The following is a 17621-nucleotide window of genomic DNA, read 5'->3' as shown; positions in this document are numbered from 1 at the left end:
ATATATTCCCCATTTTCACACACACAAAAAGAGCTTGTTCCTTCGAGGTGTTGAAGGGGCTGCCGGAATGATTTGCTTTTCTGAAGCTACCGTTCCATTTCTCATCTAGAATTGCCTCGTAGACCCTGGCAAAGCACCCAGCAGGGACCACTTCATCTGACGCAGTGACGGGGGCTTCCTAGGGAAGGCCCCTCGGCTGCTCCCTGCCTCTTTTCTGCAGGAAGATGGATGCCCAGATGAACTGGGCTAGGGAAGGAGGGCAAGAGGATGGGGATGTGGTGGAGGGCCTTCCTGGGGCTGATGCTGTGGTCCTGGAGAACATCGCAGGCCACATTGGCCTTCAAAATGCTAGTACCATGACAGGGCAGCCACCTAAGTATGTGCTGTGGCTTGAAGGAGAAATGTTCTCTATAGGCACATGTCTGGCCACTTGGTCTCCAGATAATGGTGCTGTTTTGGGAGATGGCTGAACCTGTGGACTGTGGCCTAGTTCACAGAAGCAGGTCTCTGGGGGATGAAAGGGAATGTTTGAAGGTGATACCTACTTCTGGTTCTGGCCTGAGCTTTCTGCTTCCTGATCCACTAATATGTTAGGAGCTGCAGCCCTGTGCTCCTGCTGCTGTAGTCGAAGCTGTCCTAGGAGCCATGCAGTCCCTGCTGTGATGGACTCTGGCCCCTTGTTCTAGTTCTATTTATGATGCTGTGATGAGTATTCCAGCAGAAACCAACTTAGTGTGGAAAGGGGCTTCTCTCCGATAATGATTCTAGGTTATAATCCACAGCTTTGGGGAAGTCAAGGCAGGAACGTCACACGGCGAGTGACATCACATTCACAGTCAAGGGCAGAGGGGCATGAATGCACACATGCTCCCTTGCTTGGCTGCCTGTGCTCAGTTCTCTATCTCATATAGGTCAGGACCACCTGCCTAGGGGATGGAGTCACCTACAGTGGGCTGGGCTTTCCCACATCAATAAACTTAATTCAGACAATCCCTTCCTGTGAGGCATAACTCAAAGTCCCTCCCTGAGACTCTCCAAGTGATTCTGGGTGTGTCAAGTTGACAACTCAAGAGACCCGTTACAGCCTCTAGAAACATGAGCCCCATTCACTGTTCCTCTTTTAAGTTGCTTCTGTCAGGTTTGGGATCACAGCAACAGGTAAAGTAACTAATATATCATGTCCTGTCTGTCACATGCCTTCCTGTCCCACCTGGGAGAAATGAGGATGGAATATATCCTCCTGTCCCCTACAGGGCCACACATACCCCATGTTGACATGAGCCAATATGAGTCAGAGACCCAGCGGTCACCAATGTCCCTGGAGCTATAGGGGAGTTGTGGCTTAGGCAGTTGGAGTGGGTGGATAGGGCAAGGCAAGGTGGTTTAACACAGTGCCACAGGGAGAATAGAGGACCTTGGCCAGGATAGAGCTCCTGTAGGGGTAGCTAGGGCAGGGTACTTCGGAAGAGTAATATTGCTTTGGGAATCTGGGCTAATGAATCAGGTCCCGCTCAGCCAACTGTAGGCCATCAGGAGGCCAGACCTTGTCTCGGAGGACCTGTGACCTTAGAGGTGAGGCGCAGCGTGAGGCATGAGCGCACCGCCTGGCTCACTTCCTCAGCTGATTTACACACTCCCACGCTGGCTCTCTAAAATCAATCTTTCCCCAATTGCCTCCTGGCTCAACGGCGTCTGGGTCTGCCCTGCATGAGTAAGGAAAAAAAAAAAAATTTCTCCCACACCCTCAGCAGCTTCTCCTGGAGTCCCTGCCAGAGCCTCTGGTGGACAGGGGCAGGGGAGGAGGAGCCTGTGCCTCAGCCTTTGATGGGGAATTGTGATTAAGTGGCAGGGGACGTGACGAGTCTGATAGAGAGCGGTGAGGGGCGTGGTCAGGCTTGTTGCTGGAAAGGGTCTTGAGCAAGAGTGGGGGAGGGGCCGTCCTGCTGGAGCCTCGATGGGGAGGGATGGGGAGAGGCAGCAGGTGTCTGACATAGAAAATCGCTGTCAGAGCAGACCCTGCCTCGAGGCCCGCTGTGCAGATGGGCCTGGGTGAGCAGGAGCCGTGGGCAGTGTTTCCCTGTTACAACTACAGAACGAGCACTCCGTTCAATAGCTGGGTGTTCTCTCCCTCTCTTTTGTAAATATTTAGGATAATTACTTCTTTTACACACTAATAAGCATTAAGCTGGCAGTTGGCTTAATTTTGACATATTTTATGTCAGAAGAAGTGGGGCTGTGATTAGCTGGGGGCAGGTTTTCCTACTACAAACTGACATGAATAGCTCTCCGTTCCTCCTCTGCTATTTTTAAAAAGTGTCCCTTATTAGGGAGTCGAGACTCTTTAGCTGAAGATGGAGCTAATGCACTCTGTGTGCGTGTGCGTTTCCAAGCTCTCAAGAACCTGTGAACCCGTGTGAGCTCAGGCATGTAACTTACCCTTCTGGGCCTTAGTCTCTTCCTCTGTAAGATGGTGCTAAGACAGCACCTACCTCATGGGGCTTTTGTGAGGCCCCTGTGAGCAGCAGTGCTAACATCTGCAAAGCACTTGAACCAGTGCCTGTAAGTGCTGACAGTAGGGCGGACAGCATCTGCTTTCTGATGCTCCTTTCTCAGTAGGACTCACCCCTATCACCAGGGCTCAGCTCAGCTATTCCCCACCTCATCCTTCCTTCCCCCTTAACCCCCCCCCGCCGCCTCTGCTTTTTTTTCTTCAGCTCCTCTATTCTGCACCCGAGGAGGTTTGGGCTAGATCCTATTAGATTAACCTCCTCAACTTATAGACAAGGCCCTGAAAGTCTTGCTTATCTCTCAGCTAGAGACTTTCTCCCCAGACTCCCTTTCCTGAACGCTGGAGGCTTCTGTTACTCCAGTTGTCCCAGCTCTCTGTCATCCTTGGCCCTCCTCCTCTCCATGGTTTCTTTATTCCCGTATATTCTTACCGCGGGCGGGCTGCTACATATACAAAAGGTCAGGGGCTAACCTAGAATCAATTGATCTCCTGTCTCAGGACACTTTTTCCCAAGAGGGAAAGCCTTCAGGGTTGATGTTCAAGTTCCTTCTAGCTCCTTGCAGGAACCTGAGTTGCCTAATCCGCTGTAGGGCTCCTCCACTTCAGGGCGTGCAGTCCAGAGCCGGAGTGGGAGGGACCGAAGACACCCCGCCCATTTAAAACCCCGCCCCGGCCCCGCCCCGGCCCCGCCCCGGCCCCGGCCCCGGCCCCGCCCCGGCCCGTCCGCCTCAGAGGAACCCTGGCAGGTTCAGCTGACGCTGCACTCCACGTGACGCTAGCGCCGAGTGAACATGGCTTCCACCGTTCGGTGAGTGCTGAGCTTGTCCCTTGTCCTGCCTGCGGCCCGCGTAGAGGTGGCCTGCCTCGGTGTTCCTAGTTGAACAGTGGGTGACAGTCCCCCGATCTCTGACTCGAGTTGCTGTGTGACCGCGGGCCGCGCGCTTCTTCTCGGGGGCACTGGAACCGAGAGCTGGGCGGGGCGAGTGATACCTGCAGAGCCCCTGCACGCTCGCAGCTGCCCACTGACCCTGGGGGGCTGCCCTGGAGCCCAGGGTGTGGCGGTCTCACCGTGTGAGGCCGAAGTGGAAGCTTCACAAATCTGTTCACTGCCACGCCCCTCCGATGGGGTGGCCAGCCTGGCCTGGGCGCCAGGATCCCAGGCGCTTTTCGAAAAGTGAGGGAAAGTGTGAGTAGTATTTGGAGTGGCCGTGGAATATCCGTTAATCACTTTCCCGATTCTTTCCTGGCCCAAATGTCAGCTCCTCCAAGACAGCTTCCCTTAACTATCTGATCAACTCTATACTGCCTGATTTTCTGCCCATCAGTTCTCTCCTCTCTAGCTCCAGTGCAGACTTCATGCAGGGCCCCGCCAGCCCAGTGCATTGCTGGGTTTAGGCTTGCCATTAATTCTGTATGATTAAAGGGTCGGTGGTCCTGTTGGGAGGACGTTTGGACAGATGGGCTCTATTCAGTGTTGTGGAAGGACCGTTGATCAAAGGTTAAGAGATAAAGACTGAGAGAGTAGGGTGCATTCCTGAGCTAGTAGGTGTGGTGCTCAGTGACCTCTCCCGACTTTGTCCTGGGGGAGCAGGAAGGATTGTCATCTGGAATCTGCTTTTTAAAAGTTTTAGGCAGGGCCTCACTATGTAGCCACAGGCTGGCCTGGAACTCTGAATCCTCTTTTGCCCTTCAGAGTCCTGACATTACAGGCGTAATAGGACTACACTCTGCTTGGGATCTGTTTTGTTTTGTTTTGTTTTGAGACAGGGTTTCTTTGTGTAGCCCTGGCTGTCCCAGAACTCACTCTGTAAACCAGCCTGGCCTCGAATTTGGAGATCCACCTACCTCTGCCTACCAAGTGCTTCGATTAAAGGTGTGTGTCACCACCACTTGGCTTTTTAAGGAAGAGATTGTGGACCGGGTGTTAAGGGGTGTTAGGAAGGGTAGGGGTAGAAGAGGGCAGTTCTCCACAGACTGAGTTAGGAACTGAGACAAGTATGGAAAAACTAGTGGAGCAAATGCATCTCTCTGTATAAAATGAGGGCAGTGGAAACAGCGCCATCTTAGTTGGCTTCCAAGGTTGGGAGAGCATTGAACATAGCAATCATTTAGTGGCTGTGGACAGTTTTCTAGGAACAACACTGGCCGTCAAAGCTGAAGGACAGGTGGGATTCTGTCATCTAACTCTTGTCATCATCTAACGCTGATATTGGCCTGTGCCAATAAGAGGCATATGCTCTAGGATTGTGGGGTCTTTGTGCTAGGTGATCTTTGGGGTGAACTTTAAACACTGAGACATGTTTAGCATACAGGGTGGAGAACTGTGCAGACAAAGTCCTGGTAGATCTCCAGGACCAGAACTGTGAACCTAGCCTTTGACCCTCCGTTAAGAAGCACAGTGGGCAATAAGTGTGTGCAAGTATCTATCTGTCCGTGGGGTATCATCTGTCCATCTGGGCTGGAGAGGTGGTCACAGGCAGTTCCAGCAGCTGTGTTTGGGTTGAGATACCAGGCTGGCTCAAGGCTTACTTTTTTCTGGAAGATTCTCTGGTCTGGGATAGGAACTAGTCAGATCCTCAAAGGTACCCTCTTGTAGCCAAACTGATTCTCTGAGATCAGGTCATCACACAAGATAATTGAAAAGTGACACAAGTCTCGGGGAGGCATATTTATTAAGAAAGCTGACAGATGTGGAGGTTTTCCACAGTTGGCCAGGGCTTCCTTAGGAAGAGCCATCTCAGAAACGTTGAGCCTTTGGTGAATCCTATAAGGCCTTAAGGGGACAAGATTGGAGGATGTTCAGTAGAAAGCTTGGCTCCTTGCTGCTGCATTCACGTGACAGATCAGCATGTCAATTGTCTCCCCCTTTTGGGAAATGTCTAGGTTGTAACCCAGGACTCACTTGTGCCAAGCAAGTCAAATGTTCTACCACTAAACTATATCCCCAGCTTTTTTTTTTAATTTATTTTTTTTCAGATAGGGACTTGCCCTATGTAGGACTTGAACTCATGATCCTTCTGCATAAGCCTCCAGGGTAATGGGATCACAGGCTTATATCACCATGCCCAACTAAGAGTGTATGGTACAATGAGCCTCAACTCATAGTCATGGGCTTCCAAGGAATCTGTGTTGGTTTCCTACAGAGTCCTAGTAAAATCTGGGAACAGGAGGCTCATGAGAATCTCAAGTGTACCCTGAGTGAATTGGGGGAGCAGCAGAAGCCCTAAGTAGCATCACAGACTCACAATGAGAGAATCTCTTCATTATATGCACGGGTGGGAGCCATGCATTGAGTTTTTTATGTACAGAGGCTGAAAGGTCTAGGACATATCTGGACCTGTCTGCATTCATTGCCCTCTGTTCTCCCTGTCCTGGAGCTTGCTCAGCCAACTGGCCCTGGGATGCTCTTCTCATCTAACATGACTAAAAAGACTGTTCACAGATTTGCAGGTCCAGCCCAGATGGCTCTTCCTCCCGTAAACAGGCCTCCCATTGAAGGGCTTCTGCTCAGATTCCCAGAGAAGCTCAATTTGTGTTACTAGCACACATCTTCCCATCTTCCCATCATGAATAGCTGAGGGCTTGATTTCTGTCATCCCTTTCCTGGCATCCCTGGAGCCCAGGGAGCTATTTGGTTTGTATCCCTGAGGCCACCAACCTGATGTGAAATGGTGCCATTCAAGTGAAAAGAGACATTTACCATATACATTATTTCAAAATCCTGTTCTGTCTTCTTGGGAGCCCAGCAGTGGCCGAAGGAGAGGAGTCGTGGATAGGAAGGGGTACAGAACTCCAAAGAGTAGGATGAAGAACAGTTTCTCATTCTTCATCTGAGTGGCACTCCAGTAGCCACTGCACACCACTAAGGAGCATCACAGGAGCTGCCCTGGGTGTGCCTGATGAGCTACCTGCCATGCTGGAATAAGCATTCCAGACACAAAATGTTGTCAGAGTCGAAAGCTGTCACATCCTCATGTGAACGTTGTGCTTCTGAGCAAAGTCCTCATGCTGGCTCCGGAGAACCGGTGAGTCTGTGGAAGCCAGGCTGGCCCAGATGACCTTTGACCTCTTTGGTTCTTCTCTCTATTCAGGCTTGGTCCTCTCTCTACTCAGTCCTGTCTTTGTCCCTAGGTGTGTGCACTTGCTCTCCAGTCCTTCTCAGGAGAGAGGGAAGCAGCTATGTGGCATTTGCCCCCCTGCCCAAAGTCCCTCCATTCAGGGATATCTTCCTGTAGTTAGGTAGCCAGTGGTTGCTGAACATCTCAGTGCCTGGCCGTTCTTGGCTGGCCTCTTTCTCTGGGAGCTTATTCATGTGGCTTCACATGGTAGCACAGGGATCTTGTTATAGTCTGTGCCATGGAGCTTTATGCTCATCTTAGTCTGTTTTCTGATGCTGTACCTAAATACCCAAGACTGGTACCTTATAGAGAAAATAATTTTATTTTGGCTCACAGTTCTGGAAGCTATGCCAGCCAACGGCATCTGGTGAGAACCTCACTTGATGTTAAAACTTGGAGATGACATTACATGGAAGGAACACGTATGAAAGGAACACATAACTTGTGCATAAAAGAGAGGTTCTGTGGCAAGATGGCCAGCTGACCTCAGCTTGTGCCTCAGTATCTGTAACAGGCCCCATGAGACCTAACTCATTCCCTCGAGACAGCATTAATTCCTAATCATCTCCCAGAAAACCCCAGACCTTTTAAAGGTCCACAACTAATGTTACACTAGAGACTAAGCCTCTTCATGAATCTTAGTGACAGACCAAAGCAGCATCCTCCTTTAACACCATGTATCTATTAGCTCAGGATATGCAAAGGATTGCAACTGTGTACCCCAGGCTGGCCTCTGAGTTTCGATCCTCCTGCCTCAACCTCCCAAATGCTAGGATGCTTCCATACCCAGCTGGGCATAATGTTTGAAAATGTGTTAAATAAGTAAGGAATCACAAGGAAAACAAATTACACGGAAATGCAGCCGTCAGGATGTTAAGTGAATCTGTGATGTGATCGCATGTGCTTTTATTGACACATTAATTAGATAACAGGGGTCTGGAGCAGGTCTAACAGGCACCTGGATGTTGAAGTCTTGACATATGAGAAAGTATTCCAGCTATGCTTTGCCCGTGAGCTCTGTGTGAGGCCGAGGCCTGGGCGTGGCCGATACTCAGGATAGTTGCTTGCTTCAGTAGTGAATCAAATGTAAATTTGAATTATAAGTTAGAGAAAACAAAGACATTATTTTTCACCAAGAAGATAAGGTATTAATAGTCCATGCATGGCTCTTGGTCTGCCCATGGGTCTTTGATCAGAAACCTACAGGTGGCCATTGAGGGCAAAGGAGAGGGTGGTTGTGCTGACTAGTTCTAGGTCAACTTGACACAAGCTAGGGTCGTTTTGGAAGAGCGAACCTCGTTAGAGAAGATGATCCCACCAGATTTGTCTGTAGGCAAACCTGTGGTGCGTTTTCTTGATTGGTGATTGATGACAGAGGACCCAGCTCACTTTGGATGGTTCCACCCTGACCTGGTTTCCTGGGTGCTATAAGAAAGTGGCTGAGCAAGCCATGGAGAACAAGCCAGTAAGCAGCACACCTCTATGGCCTCTGCATCAGCTCCTGCCTCCAGGTTCCTGACCTGTTTGCATTCCTGTCCTGATTTCCTAGGTGATGAACAGTGATGTGGAAGTGTAAGCCAAATAAACTCTTTCCTCCCCAACTTGCTTTTCGTCATGGTCTTTATCACAGTAATAGAAACCCTGAGACAGTGGCACAGGAAGTTTGGGACAAGGGTGGGCTGCAGGAGCTGTGGCATTGCATGTTCTCGAGGGTCTGGCTTTGATATTAATCAGTTTGCTATTGGCCCTAGGCTGCCTCCTGAGTGTTGGTGGTTGGCCTGGGAGGGTCTATCCTGTGCATGTCTTAAGCCCTGAGCTGGTTCACCAGCCACTTTGTTCTCTCAGACATATCTATGCCCTGGCTGCATGCAGTGGATTGTACTTTGTTTGTTCCGAGACTCAGGAATGGCATGTTTGTGGATTTGAAATTCCAAGGGTCAATTAACAACCAACCAGCCAATCAACAAACAAATCCTTCACCAGAAACCAGTTGGACAGCCAGGCCTAGAGGAGGTCTCAGGAATCTGAGCAGGAGAATTGCATGTTCAAGAACTTTCTGGCTGACAGAGCAAGTTCAAGGCCAGTCTGTCTCAAAATAAAATGTTAAAAAAGGGAGATGCCTGGGGATATATAGCCCAGGGGCAGGGTACTTGCCTAGGATGTGCCAGATGCGGGGTTCAATTCCCATAATCACAAAGGATGTTTTATTGGTACTATATTAGATGAATTTACAGAGTGAAGTCAGTCTTTGCTCTGGCCCTGACTATCCCTCTGAGGGTTTTGTATGTCTGTAATCTTTGATCCTGAGAGTGTCCTGGAGTACTCAGTGACTGGATCACGTGGCCTCGCCTGGTGGCTCAGGCTGAACTGGCTTTCTTTAACTCAGAGAAGGTGGGTGGTGGTGTGACTGAGCCCTGTGGAGGGGTAAGTGAGTATCCCAGAGGCTTGTCTGAGGAGCCCCTCAACTACCAACATGCTTAGATGCTCAAGTCCCTTATATGAGACAGGAGTAGGCCCCAAGTCTGGGTGTTCAAAGAGTCTTTAGACCTTTGTGACAATTTTGGACAAGAGGTCAAGAACCTTCTAGATGGGATGATCACATGCCAGGGACAGTTGTCACCTGTTAGGCTTAAGGAGGTGGGTCACATAGAGGAGAGCTGTGGGAGGCCAGGAAGCCCAGCCCAGCATTTTTAGCCAGTGGTACTGTGGGTGGGGTGACTTGGTCCGAGCCCATCCATTGCAGGAGTCCCCTCCTGTGCTGTGCTGACTCCCTTCCATGGGTGTAACCGAGTGGGTAGGAAGTGGGTGGCAGTTCCCTGAGTGTGGGTGCTGGAGGGTGCACTTTCAGTTCCTGTCAGCCAGGCCAGCTGGGAGCCATGCTTACAAGCTGTTACTAGGATACTCCTGCTCTTTCACCCTGGTGGCTGAGAACAGTAGATATCAACCCCAGCTTTGTGGAGGCCCTGGCTACTTGTGCCCACTGAACCTCCTGCTCACTCTCCTGAGAAAAAGGAAGGGCAGGGTGCTGGGAGGAAGGAGTGAGTCTCTAGACCTCCAGGATGTAAAGGCATTCCCCGCTCCTCTGCCCTTCCTGCCTCGCAGCTGATGAATGGAGCTGATGTGGCATCTTCCGGTCTGCACAGTTGGTATGTGGCCCCCAACAAAACTGGCTGTGTGTCAGGCATTGCGCTAGGCACGGGACACAGTGACTTAGACAGATCTAGTTCTATCTTCTGGAGGGCCTGTTTCAGCTAGGGCCCTGGTGGAGCTCTACAGTGGTTTCACAGAACTACAGGAATGTAAAAAGAACCTGAAGGAGAGAAAGTCCTGGCTCTGCTCTGAGAGACTGGCACAAGCCGTTTAGTTTTATGGCTTGCCACGGAAGCAGTCGGGGGAGCTCTATGCTCATGTTCCCCTCCCCCACCTCTCACCACGATGAGCCTGGAATGAGAGGCTGGGCGCAGGTCGATGGACCTACAAACTCACAGTCTACAGGTCCAAGGCACTGTGGGTGGGCTGGATCTGGGGGCATTCAGAGAGACTGGTGTAGTGATCTGGGCCACTTGGGCTACAACCCTGATAGGTATGTGAGGGTCATGGACCGGAGGTGGGATGAGAAGGCAGGGATGGCTTGAGCACCATCAGAGTACAGCTCCCTCTAGTGGCAGGAGGAGGCAAGGCTCAGGTCTTTGTCATGCTAACTGTCAGAGGGCCAGGGGCCCCTGCATGTCATATAGAGGGACATCATTGACCTGTGGCAATAGATGGTACTTAAAGCTGAAGCATTGAATCCAGTGGAAGGAAGAGTCCTGAAGCATTGAATCCACTCAGCTATGCCCAGTGGAAGGAAGGGTATGGACCTAGTCCTGGGGTTCCAGTACGAGGTTGGCTTGGAGATGATGGGGAAAACAGAGAAGATGGAGGAACCATCTCATGTGGAGTTCAGCAGTATTGTGTACCAGCGTCATGGCTACAGAAAGGCCTGGTGAGGACTAGATCAGGACCCAGCGTAGATTTAGAAGCATAGGGTCATTGTGGCCAGGTGTACTGTGTTTCCTTAGGGGAGTGATGTGTAGGCCTCAGGATGAACTGGAGAGCATGTGTTGTCAGGAGTGCCAGAAGCTTGTTTTTTTTCTTTAGAGTATTAACAGCAAAGTGGAGGAAGAAGTGGATTGCTGATAGGGTTGAGGAAGTAGTTTTCCTTTATTTAGGGTCAGGTTATTATATGTCTGGATGTTGAAGGTGCCCTAATGGGGGAGAAAGTTGTTGCAGGAGTAGCCTGTGAATGGGTATGGGGGTGGGGAGGTTGTACACAATCTGTGGCTGTGGCATGGGACCTGGGCATGAGCTATTTTAGAAACCTAGGGAGGGCTGGGAGGTGGTGGCACACGCCTTTAATCCCAGCACTTGGGAGGCAGAGGCAGGTGGATTTCTGAGTCCGAGGCCAGCCTGGTCTACAGAGTGAGTTCCAGGACAGCCAGGGCTACACAGAGAAACCCTGTCTCGAAAAACCGAAAAAAAAAGAAAGAAAGAAAGAAAGAAAGAAAGAAAGAAAGAAAGAAAGAAAGAAAGAAACCTAGGGAGGCACATCCCCCAGTGAAGCCAGACCTGGCCCTTCCCAGCCCCAGTGGACTTTCCAGAACACCAGCCTTGCTGTCCTTGAAGTCTGCACTCTGCAGTTGCTGGTCACAGGGGCATGGTGTTGTGGGGCTGCATGTTTGTGTATACTAAGGGCTTGGGCATAGTTGAGCATGGGAACTACCAATGCAGACTGTAAGGCTGGGAACAGATGTGAGGGGGGTGGAACGGCGAGTGCAGGCAAGTATGTGGTGCTGGCCACGCTGTCTAGGTCAGAGCTCAGCTTTCCCACCTGTTCTTGAAAATCCAAAGCAGATGGCAGGCCCTGGAGGGTGGCACATGAGTGCTGTCTCCTCTGCAGAGGCTTTCCCACATAAGCCTTGCCCGCCTGCCACCTGAGCAGGTATTGTCACCCCTCATCCCCAGGTAAACCAGGCATCAGGAGCAGAAGGTCAGAGAGTATGATGGAGTAGCCTCTGTAGCCTTGATTGGTTCAGTGAAGGGTTATCTCTGGGTCCCAACAGGTTAAGTACAAGCCGGCTTACCACCAGTTGACCAGAGCCCCTCTGCAGGCCCAGACTACAGGTAAGGGACACACATGGGGAGGAACTAACCAGCCTGTGCTCATGTCTCTGCAGCCCTTCCTTCTCCCTGGGGAATGAGACCCTGAAGGTGCCACTGGCATTATTCGCCCTGAACAGGCAGCGCCTGTGTGAGAGGCTGAGGAAGAATGGAGCTGTACAGGCCGGCTCAGTTGTCGTGTTGCAGGGTGGGGAAGAGATGCAACGATACTGCACCGATACCTCCATCGTCTTCCGCCAGGTGAGCCGCACCCCGCCTTCACAGGCTTGCCTGGCATGGGGTCAGGGTTGTGCGGGGTTGGTTCCAAGGGCTCCTAGAAGCAGCATGGGAGCTGGGGTCCGGAGCTGGGGTCCACATCCGGAGCCAGTACCTCCAGCCTCACCTGTTGGGCAGAGATGTCAGGGTCTAAAAATATATCCTTGTGGGTGCAAGCAGGCTAGGCTTCTTGGAGGAGCTGATGTTTTGAGTGAGCCAGGGTGAATTTGGACAAACAAGAGGGCAGTGTGCAGAGGAATGGGTAAAACAGGGTGGTCTGGGCCACAGACTACAATTTAGGGGGACAGCAGAAAGTGAAGCTACAGAGGAGGGGTTAAGTTCTTGGGACCAGATGCTTGCAGGGAAGAGAGGAGATCTGTGGGGGTTCAGAGGCCCCCATCTTCATCTGGTTTGGCCAGTGCTCACCCTTGGCACCCTAAGTGGGCCTTGGTCATGTCTCCCTCTCCCAGCCCTGTATGTATATTAGGATCTCACTGAGGTCCAGGAACCTACGGTACATCCTAGACATCCTGTACTTAGCTGAGAATTACTGCAACACAAAGTTCTCAGGAGTAACAACACTTGCCCAGGAAACTAGAGTGACCCAGTGTTGGGCCTACACTCATTGATCCAACATACCCACTTTACAGAGGAGGAAACTGAGGCCTAGGGGAAGGCCAGCTTGACAAGAAGTAGACCTGGAATTAGAACCCTATCTTCTAGCTGGGCCTGGTGGGGGCCTGTAATCCCAGTACTCAAGAGGCTTAATTAGTTAGATCACCAGTTTAAAGCTAGCCTGGGAAACTTAGGGAGACCCTACCTCAACATTAAAACAAAACAACAAAACGAAACTGAGAATGTTGTTCAGTGTTGGAGATCCTGTTTAGAATTTAGCAGTGAGCAGTGGGGGATGTGTCTCAGTGGTAGAGTCCCTGCCTGGAATCCCCCAGTGAGGGGCTGGGGGCGTGGCTCAGTGGTAGAGCCCCTGCCTAGAATCCTCTAGTGAGGTGCTGGGGGCGTGGCTCAGTGGTAGAGCCCCTGCCTGGAATCCCCCAGTGAGGGGCTGGGGGCGTGGCTCAGTGGTAGAGCCCCTGCCTAGCACATAGTAGGCTCTGGCTTCGATGTCCAGTACAACCATATCTCTCTCTCTCTCGCATGCACGCACGCACAAAGTCTGACTCCATGGCTGTTATTTTCTTTCCCAACTTCCAGACCTAGAGCTGTGGCCGGAACCTTTCTTACAGTGAAAGGTGGGGGCACAGAGGAATGTGAAGAGGCAGGTCGTATGGAAAGGAAAAGACAAGGTCTGGCCTTAGGCTGGAGCTCATCCACTGCAGCAGGACACACATGGGCTATGAGCCTCTTGCTCATGGCCGCATTGTCCTCATAGCCACCGGCCTGCAATCTCCAGCTGCCAAGTACCATGGAGGTCTCAGGCTTTTTCTGCCGAATCTTGAAGCTTCTAGAGCTCTCTACATATTTGTAGCTTAAAAAAATCATCACCTTTCTAAATTCAGCTGTGGGCTCCCTGGTTGATGTAGTTCTGGGTTCATCTGAGAAGAGCCCCTCCCCCACCTCACACCTTGCTGACCCCAGCTCAGTGCTGACTGCTGAGCATGGAGGGGTGGGGTGAGAATCCCCATTTGGCTAATGATATTCCTGTGGGTTTCTGAATTGAGCTTGTGCTTGGTGCTCTTGGCCGCTGGCTGCCGCGGTTCTAGGAGGAGACCCTCAGGTGGATGAGATAGGGACACGCAGGAAACCTGAATCATTAAAAATAAAAGACGAGTTAGGCTGGGGAAATGGCTCAATGGATAAAAGTGCTTGCTGGGAAGCCGGACAACCTGAATTCTATCCCCAGGACCCATTAGGTAGAAGGAAAGAACCAATTCATACAGGTTATCCTCCTATGTCCACGTGAGGGCCATGGCACACACACAGACATAGACAGTTATAGCTTGATGTAATTAAGAAAAGGTAGAAGGCAAGGTCAGAGGGGCCTTGCCAAACAGCGTGACAAACAGCAGCATAGCAGGATGGACAGCGGGTGTCTGGACTGGGAATCAGGCTGAGCAGGGCTGAGGCCATTTCCTAAGAGGAGACCTGAGTCTATAAGGGAGGCCTCAGTCTCTGCTCACCTGCCTCTGGTAGGTACCTCATGCTTCAGCTCTGGTCATTGGGTAATGAGGCGCCTCGCTCCCTCCACAGGAGTCCTTCTTTCACTGGGCCTTCGGTGTCATCGAGTCAGGCTTCTATGGTGTCATCGATGTGGACACTGGAAAATCAACCCTGTTCATGCCCAGGCTTCCTGCTAGCTACGCCACCTGGATGGGAAAGTAAGAAGTGGTGCCTGCCGTGGTGCCGGGCCTGCTGGGGACGATGATGGGCTGGGGACAGGAGGAAGGGCTTTTGTTGGCAAGCTCTGAGTCACAGCCCTGAACCTCAGTTGGGAGGAGGGGTCAGATCAAACTATAGATTGGAGGCATGGTTTATTGGAAAGCCCAGATTCCCTGACTACTAAAGATGCCTGTGGCTTTTGGACCAGCTGGTGGTTGCTTCTGCATGGGCTTGCTGGAGGTGTGTGTGCTGTCTGGGCCCCCTTTCTGAGGCTTGTGACTTACATTTAGAGGCGTTACTAATGCCCACCTCTGGCCACAGATGGCCTGTCCTTCCCTGGCCTCTCTGTGAGAGAGGGTGGAGGATTGGAGCTGTCCATGTGAGGAGTCTTGGACCAGAGGTCAGCTTGTAAGCTCCCTGGAAGAGACTGCCCCACTTCTGTTCTCTGAGATACCTGGCAGTGCTCCTGCCTGCTCACAGCATTGAGGCAGACACTGTGTAACCGGGGATGTTTCGAAGTGATCAGAGAATCTCGTCTTCCAATCTGTCGTTTCTGCCTGGAGAGTGGTTATTCCAGGCTAATGTGTAAATTGTAGCCTTTGCTACCTGGTGTTCCGTCGTGCTCATTACTAGGTGGGCTGCCGAGTCTGCGGCTGTTTTGAGTGACATGGCACCTGTCTGCCACAGGGACTCTGAGCTCTTTGCAGAGGGCCAGAGCCCCTAAAGGGCCGTCCTCCATAGTCCCTCTGCTTCGCGTGCTGTCCCTCCTGCTCCAGGCAGATGCACAGCATCTGTCGCTGGTCCTGGCATCTCACTCTCTGCCAGGTATCCTAGGGGCCGGGGGTCAACTCCACAAATTGTCGTCAGTTCTGCTTCTGGGTCACTTGGCAGCATCCCAGGCTGGCCCTGGGCCATCAGCTTTGCTGTAGAGATACAGCTGAGGCAGAGTTGGCAGCAGGAGAGACGCAAGCTCTGGTTTCCCTGTGATGCTTTCTTGGCTTGACCCTTGACCAAGGCAGGGTAGGGAGTAGACATGTCTTGCTTAGCTGCCTTTGGGGTAGACAGCTGAGGAGAGGCCATGCCTGCTGAACTCCCTCTAGCTTATATTCCATCTACAGCCAGATCCTTACTTCTTCCCTGCTTTAAAGAGGAAGCAGTGTGCTGGGGAGACCTGCTCAGCACTGTGGCCTGTTCTCGTGGCAGCTGTGATTACAAGTAAGGCTCGCCTGTGGTCTGTCATGGCTTCTACATGATGGCATGGAGCACCAGCGAGTGAGTCTGACCACCGCTCTAATTCCTTCCTAGGATCCGCAGTACCGTTACAGTGTGCGTTGGTAGGTTGGTTATATCCGAGGGGACAGCATGGGGTGATGGTGTTGCTAGGAGTGCAGTTATATTGTCCCCGAATGGCTGACCTGGAAGTCACTGTGCCATTCCAGGTTGGCAGTGAGCTTGTAATCTTCTGTCTAGCTGGAGAGGTGGAATTGCTTTCACTCCTGCTTGACCCTGGTCAGGACCACAATACAGGATGTTGTTGTGGTTCTCTCTAGTGGGACGCTCTCCCTTGGAGCGCAGCTGCCCTACCATGAGGAAGCCACACTCACCCATGTGGAGAACCTCTACTGGTGCACCACCAGCTGTAAGCATGAATGAGCCTTCAGATGACTCAAGGCTTCTGCCGAGGTCACAGTGTCATGGAGCAGAGGTCAGCGGTGCTGCCTAGGCTGTCTCACTTCCTGACCTTGAGAGTCTACACACTAGTGACCTTTTTTATTTCAATAAAATTCCTGACAGAAGCACCCTAAGGGAGGAAGGACGTATCTTGGTTTAGTGTCTCAGAAGGCATAGCTCATCATGGTAGGGAAGGCATGACAACAAGAGCGACTCAGGGCCTGTCAGCAGGAGTGTGACATCATTTCATGGCAGCAGTCAGGAAGCAGAGAATGGGACCAAACATGTGATCAGGCTATAACTCTCACAGCTTGCCACCAGTGCACAGCTAATAAAAGTTCTGCTACCTTCCAGAACAGTACTTAGCTGGAGACTGGCTACTCAATCCCATGAACCTCTGGAGGACAGCTCAGATTCAAACCACAGCAAGGAGAAATAGTTTTTAGCTTTTTGTTCCACCCAACTTTAGGGTTGGGTATTACTCAACTGTAGTATATAAGTCAGGTTTTTCACTGCTGGAACAAAGTACCTGAGAGAAACAAGTTAAAAAGAGAAACGATTTATTTTGGCTCATGATTTCAGAGGTTTCACTCCATGGTTTGCTGGCTTCATCACTGTGGATCTGACATAAGTCAGAATACTATAGTAGTGGGAGCATGTTGCACAGCTACCCTCATGGTAGCTAGAAAAGAAGGCGTAGGAGAAGACAGACAGACAGACAGACAGATGGACGGACGAACAAGGGATCTAAAATACTGTTTTAAGGATATACCTCCCAGTGCCTTACTTACTCCAGTTAGGCTTGGCCTTCTAAAAGCCCACTGAGCTATTAGTCTGTCAGTAGTTAGTTACTCTATTGACGACGTTAACGCCATAACAAGCCTCTCCTGAGCATTGTCTCACGGGGGAGCAAGTCTTCAACAGACAAGTCTTTGTGGGACCTTTCTTATCAAAACCGTACAAAACCTAGAAACCGAACCAGCCTTGAGGAAGTGTATGTTTCATCTCCATGAGATGCTCCCAGAATGCCTCCTGCACCCCAAGCTGTCCTTGTGAACAGAACTGTGGCTGTCTGTGATGGTTTGAATTAAAATGGCCCTCACGGTTCTCTAGGGAGTAGCACTATGGCCTTGTTGGAGTAGGCGTGACCTTATTGGAAGAAGTGTGTCACTGGGAGGTGGGCTTTGAGGTCTCAAGCCAGGCCCAGTGTCTCACTCTCTTCCTGCTGTCTGTTCATCTAGTACCATGTCTGCCTGCATGCCGCCCGCCATGCTTTCTGCCATGATGATAATGGACCGAACTTTTGAAGTGGCCAGTCTCATGGAGATCTATAATGAAAAGGAACAGACTGATCAAGGAAAAATTCAGACTGTAGAGTTGGTGGAGAAAAGGGGCACCAGGAGGTGTGAACAGATTAAAGGAAAGCCTGATGCCAAGTGGAATAAAGGGAGGGGTCACCTCAGAGCAAGACCCCACCCAGCTGAGCTTCAAGCCTATGAAGAGAAATTAAAGAGAAGCTTGGTAGCAAATGCCTTTAATCCCAGCACCCTGGAGGCAGGGGTAGATGGAGC

The 17621-nt window shown here is 51.2% G+C and overlaps 1 protein-coding gene across 1 annotated transcript in view; it reads left to right on the top strand.

Annotated features, from left to right (window-relative positions):
* The first annotated feature begins 3232 nt into the window (after positions 1-3232).
* Pepd (peptidase D) overlaps positions 3233-17621 on the top strand; it is a 136033-nt gene continuing 121644 nt past the window's right edge. Inside the window, exons 1-3 of the mRNA XM_028754198.1 lie at positions 3233-3317; positions 11844-12027; positions 14251-14378. Coding sequence (XP_028610031.1) covers positions 3301-3317; positions 11844-12027; positions 14251-14378 — 329 coding nt within the window. The 5' untranslated portion in view covers positions 3233-3300. The remainder of the gene's footprint in view (positions 3318-11843; positions 12028-14250; positions 14379-17621) is intronic.

The sequence above is a fragment of the Grammomys surdaster genome, unplaced genomic scaffold, assembly GCF_004785775.1.
Source record: "Grammomys surdaster isolate TR1022 unplaced genomic scaffold, NIH_TR_1.0 125984, whole genome shotgun sequence".
Taxonomy (NCBI): Eukaryota; Metazoa; Chordata; class Mammalia; order Rodentia; family Muridae; genus Grammomys; species Grammomys surdaster.
Note: the sequence above shows the minus strand (reverse complement) of the source record. Positions and strands in the feature narration are given on the sequence as shown.